The following is a 4,170-nucleotide window of genomic DNA, read 5'->3' as shown; positions in this document are numbered from 1 at the left end:
CAGTGAGCTAGAGCAAGAAAAGGGGCAATGGGGAGGTGCAGTGGGGTATCGCTGCATCCACTCAGGTTTCTGTTCACATTGCACTTGGCGCACCCAGTCTTTAGACCACACCTGCCCCATAATTCCAATGTGCCCTTAGTTCTTTTGCAATTCTTAACCGGAGCAAAATACGCTTAATTAGGCGCAGACCAGTTGCAGAAATCAGATAAGCCTCACTGGCAGGCGGCTGCTGCCAGGAGGTGCATCTCCTGACGGATGAGGACGTTGTGCAACTTGGGGACAGCATCACCCAGCCGTGGGCTGGTGGTGGGGAGAGCACTTGCAATAGGACACGAAGGAGAAACTCACGGACGGCGGCAACGGTGGCTTTCTGATTTGAGGGACTATCACTGGACCCCCATGGCAGGACCGGGTGAGTACCCACTGATGCTTCTCCTATGGGACCCCGGAGTAGGGATTTGAAGGAGCAAGTCACTACCTTGAAAGGAAACTTGCCTCAAATGAGCCTCCTCTGCTCCATTTCCTGCTTTTTTCCCTGTAAAACAGACAGGGAGATTTCTGACCAACCTCTCAGCTGACTGCTAAGGCAGGGACAGTGCTAAGGACTAAAGTTTTTGGCTCTTTTCTAGCCCAGGAGGCATTTTGGGCAGGGATTATTGCTTTCATGGCAATTAATAATGGAATAATTTATTTGCACAAGTATTAGAGGGGCTTTGGAGAGGCTGAAGCAGCTCTTCAGGCGTCAATCTGGGGGAGCCATAGGCTATGGTGGCAGCACCTAGCCATAAATAATTTTATATATTTACAGCAGTCATTAATCATATTTGCTTGCTCCCTCCGTGCTGCAGTTGAGTTTAATGGGATAGTGTTGAAAACAAAAAGTGGGTTAAGTTGGAGAAGAAAAGGGCAGGGGAATGGGCTGTAGGTTAGGAGGCAAAGTTAAAAAAGGGAAAAATGGGTTTTTTACCACTAGTTGCAGGTTTTTGCTGTACTAGGATGTTGGGACCCTTCAAGTACACAGTGGTGACCTCCATCCGGCCGGGGTAGTGTTGGCCCTGCATTTTGGGATGGGATTTTGCAGAGTAGACACAAGGGTGTGTGGGAAGGACTAACTGCCAAGGAGGGAAAGACAGCACCTACAGCATCCATGGTGGCCAACCCCTCGCTTTGCTGGTCCACAGCCACCGTCACGGACTGCAGCAACACTATAATCGCTGAGGTCTGCAAGGAGGATGACGTTGAGGATGGAGCGTGAGTATTTGGTGGTGGGGAAGGCTGAGGCCTGGCATCGCCATGGCAACAGCTGCCATGTTGGCGGCTGCCATGTTGGCGGCAGCCATGTTGTTGGTCGAGGGAGCGGCATGTTGGTGCAAGTGGCCTCGGCTTCCTGGGGCTCCCACATCTCCACCTCTCCCACAGGCTCTTGGAAGTGATGGTGGCCGGTTACCCGGTGTTACTGGTAAGGAACAAGAATGAGTTCCGCGCCCTGGGCAGCAAGTGCCCCCACTATGGTGCTCCGCTCAGCAAAGGTAACCCTGGTGCTGGGTGGAGGGGAAGAAGCCGTGTCAGGAAGGTCAGCTCTCACCGCTCGCTTGTGGGGGGCTTTTCTATCGCAGGAGTCTTGAAAGGGGAGAGGCTGCGCTGCCCGTGGCACGGCGCCTGCTTTAACATCAAAACCGGAGACATCGAGGAGTACCCTTCTCTGGACTGCCTGCCCTCCTTTCAGGTGACTTCTTGTCTCTTCCTCCTCCCAGCTCGGGCCATGTCCTCCATACCCCTCACATCCATTCACTCGCACAAGCTCTGTGTTCCTGTCACCGACTGAAAGGGCTCTGCCCCGACCACCGCTCTGTGGTCCAGATCTCTTGGGATCATGTAAATCTGTGTCCTAAAGCCCCTTTTGATCAAAGGTGATGCTGTACATCCTGCTGTCCCTCACAGCCAGCACAGCTCTTCTGGGAAGCAAAAGAGATTTACACCTCTTCCTGAGTGCTCTTGGGATGAGGAGAAAAGCTCACGAGCTCCTCAGTATCATTTGACATCCAAAATCCCTAGAAGTCCTTCTTGGTGTATCAGAGACAGATAGTCCACAGGATCAGAACCTCCTAGGAAAGCTCCCACCACCACTTCATGAATGCAGCACTTAAATGCGCTCTCCTTTCACCCCTTCAGGTAACCGTGAAAGATGGAAAGGTGTTTGTAACAGCAAAAAAGAAGGTACTGACCTTACCTGATACCACTAAGCACAAGCAGCACCTCGGGCTAGGTATGATTTCAGCATTTTTCACTTCTAGGATCTTGAAAGCAGCCTGAGGGTGAAGGACACAAGCAAGCAATGCCTTCTCAACCGAGACACGAAGCTGCTTTTGGGGGGAGGTCAGTGAAGCATTCTGAACAGTGACCTCCCCACATACCCCGTGAGCTGCCACTCTCTTCTCCAGGGAGGGCTTGCCTTCTTCCTCCTACTCCATCGGGATGCGTAAGAGGGCTGAGATGAGCCTCTCTTGTAGGTGTGGCTGCCCTGGTGTGTGCAGAGACACTTCGCCAAGAGGGCTTTACTGGCAGGATCATCATGGTCACCAGAGAGAAGCATGTTCCATATGACAAGTCCAAACTGAGCAAGGTTCGTATGTGAGGAGGGCTGGACTGTGCCTGGGTACCACACATGAGTTAGGGGCATGGTCCACACTCAGGACCAGGCTGAGCAACTGAGTGAGCTGTTCTGGCAAAGCAGAAGGAGTGACAAGGCACCCACAAGGAAAAGGGTATAATTTCCAGCAAACATCTCACTTCTTCCTCCCAGAAAGTCTTTGATCAGAGTCCACCATAAGCTAATGGTTTCATCCCCTTTCATGGGGTTCTTCCCACTAGAGTTTGAGTTGAGATTTTATTCTGAGGGGGGACAAGATGATGGGGATGGGGCAGTGTGGGGAGCTGGGATTTACAAATGTGAAATTCACCTCTTACGCAAACTTACTTCCCAGTAATCACTGCAAGAGCATTGCAGTCTGTGAGAAGTGCCGTATTTCATATTTCTGTTTTGTTCCCAGGCAATGAACTTGAAAGCCGAGGACATCTACCTGAGGAAACCTGAATTCCTTGCTGCTCGTGGCATAGAGATCTGGACAGAGAAAGAGGTACAAGAGCAGTTGAGCTCAGTCCTAAATGGGGGGTCCTGTTCCTGCCATGGGGAGGGGATACCCACGTCTGTAGGCAGAGAGCTATGTTTATAGAAATGAGGGCTCTGCCTGTGTACAGGTGTTATCTTCTGGGACAGCATTCCCAGACCAGTGCTAGGGATGGTGTGCATGCCTGGGGTGTAGCACTGATCTCTGCTGTCCACAGACAGACGGACCCATCACATGCAAAGAGACTGACCCTTGAAACTAGCCTTCTGCACACCCTTTAGTGGGACCTAGATGTGGTGCTGCCACACTTGGTGCTCCTAAAGCCAAGGACCTGTAGGAAGTGAGAGAGAGGGCCCCAGCATTCTTCATCTCACCTAAGTGTCCAGAAATAGGGCATGCAGTCACGGGCAAGCAGAAGGGATTGACGTGGCAGGACACGGGTGGACCAGAGGTGCCTGCCCGATCTGTGCCTCCTTTCTCCTGCAGGCAGTGTCGGTGGATTTCCAGAAGCAGAAGGTCAGCTTCATGGATGGGTCTTCACAGAAGTACAACCAGCTGCTCATAGCGACAGGCAGCCAGTGAGTGCACCAAGCATTTGCCACACACAGAATTTTAGACAGGACAAGATGGGTCAACACTGGGGCCTTCCAGAGGCCTGTGAAGGGGAGGTGGTAGAGGCAAAAGGACAGGATGGGATGACACAGACAAGAGATTGCACAGGTTTGTGCTCCCACCTCATTCTTTCTGTTTCATTTCTCATCATGAGATGTATCTGGATTCTCTTTCTTTCAGCTCCAGCTTCCCTGAAATCCCAGGTGCAGACCTGCAGAACGTGTGCATCCTCCAAACCCCAGAAGACTCTAACAAGATCTTAGAGCTGGCAACTGGGAAGAACCTGGTGGTCATAGGAGCTTCATTCATAGGTACCAGGCTGGAGTGGGGATCAAGCCAGCAGTGACAGCTTTGAAACCCACTTCTGCTGTGTGTGCAAATGAACTGGAGGCCCTTGGGGAAGGGACACTCATTTGTTGCCTGGCTGGGG

The 4,170-nt window shown here is 51.9% G+C and overlaps 1 protein-coding gene across 1 annotated transcript in view; it reads left to right on the top strand.

Annotated features, from left to right (window-relative positions):
* The first annotated feature begins 1,147 nt into the window (after positions 1–1,147).
* Positions 1,148–4,170, top strand: part of LOC104548710 (apoptosis-inducing factor 3-like) — a 7,033-nt gene continuing 4,010 nt past the window's right edge. The window contains exons 1-9 of the mRNA XM_010194805.1: positions 1,148–1,251; positions 1,420–1,529; positions 1,617–1,726; positions 2,173–2,217; positions 2,295–2,376; positions 2,511–2,623; positions 3,051–3,137; positions 3,615–3,706; positions 3,921–4,051. Of these exons, the coding sequence (XP_010193107.1) occupies positions 1,148–1,251; positions 1,420–1,529; positions 1,617–1,726; positions 2,173–2,217; positions 2,295–2,376; positions 2,511–2,623; positions 3,051–3,137; positions 3,615–3,706; positions 3,921–4,051 (874 nt within the window). The remainder of the gene's footprint in view (positions 1,252–1,419; positions 1,530–1,616; positions 1,727–2,172; positions 2,218–2,294; positions 2,377–2,510; positions 2,624–3,050; positions 3,138–3,614; positions 3,707–3,920; positions 4,052–4,170) is intronic.

Source organism: Mesitornis unicolor, unplaced genomic scaffold (assembly GCF_000695765.1).
Source record: "Mesitornis unicolor isolate BGI_N332 unplaced genomic scaffold, ASM69576v1 scaffold17351, whole genome shotgun sequence".
Classification (NCBI taxonomy): Eukaryota; Metazoa; Chordata; class Aves; order Mesitornithiformes; family Mesitornithidae; genus Mesitornis; species Mesitornis unicolor.
Note: the sequence above shows the minus strand (reverse complement) of the source record. Positions and strands in the feature narration are given on the sequence as shown.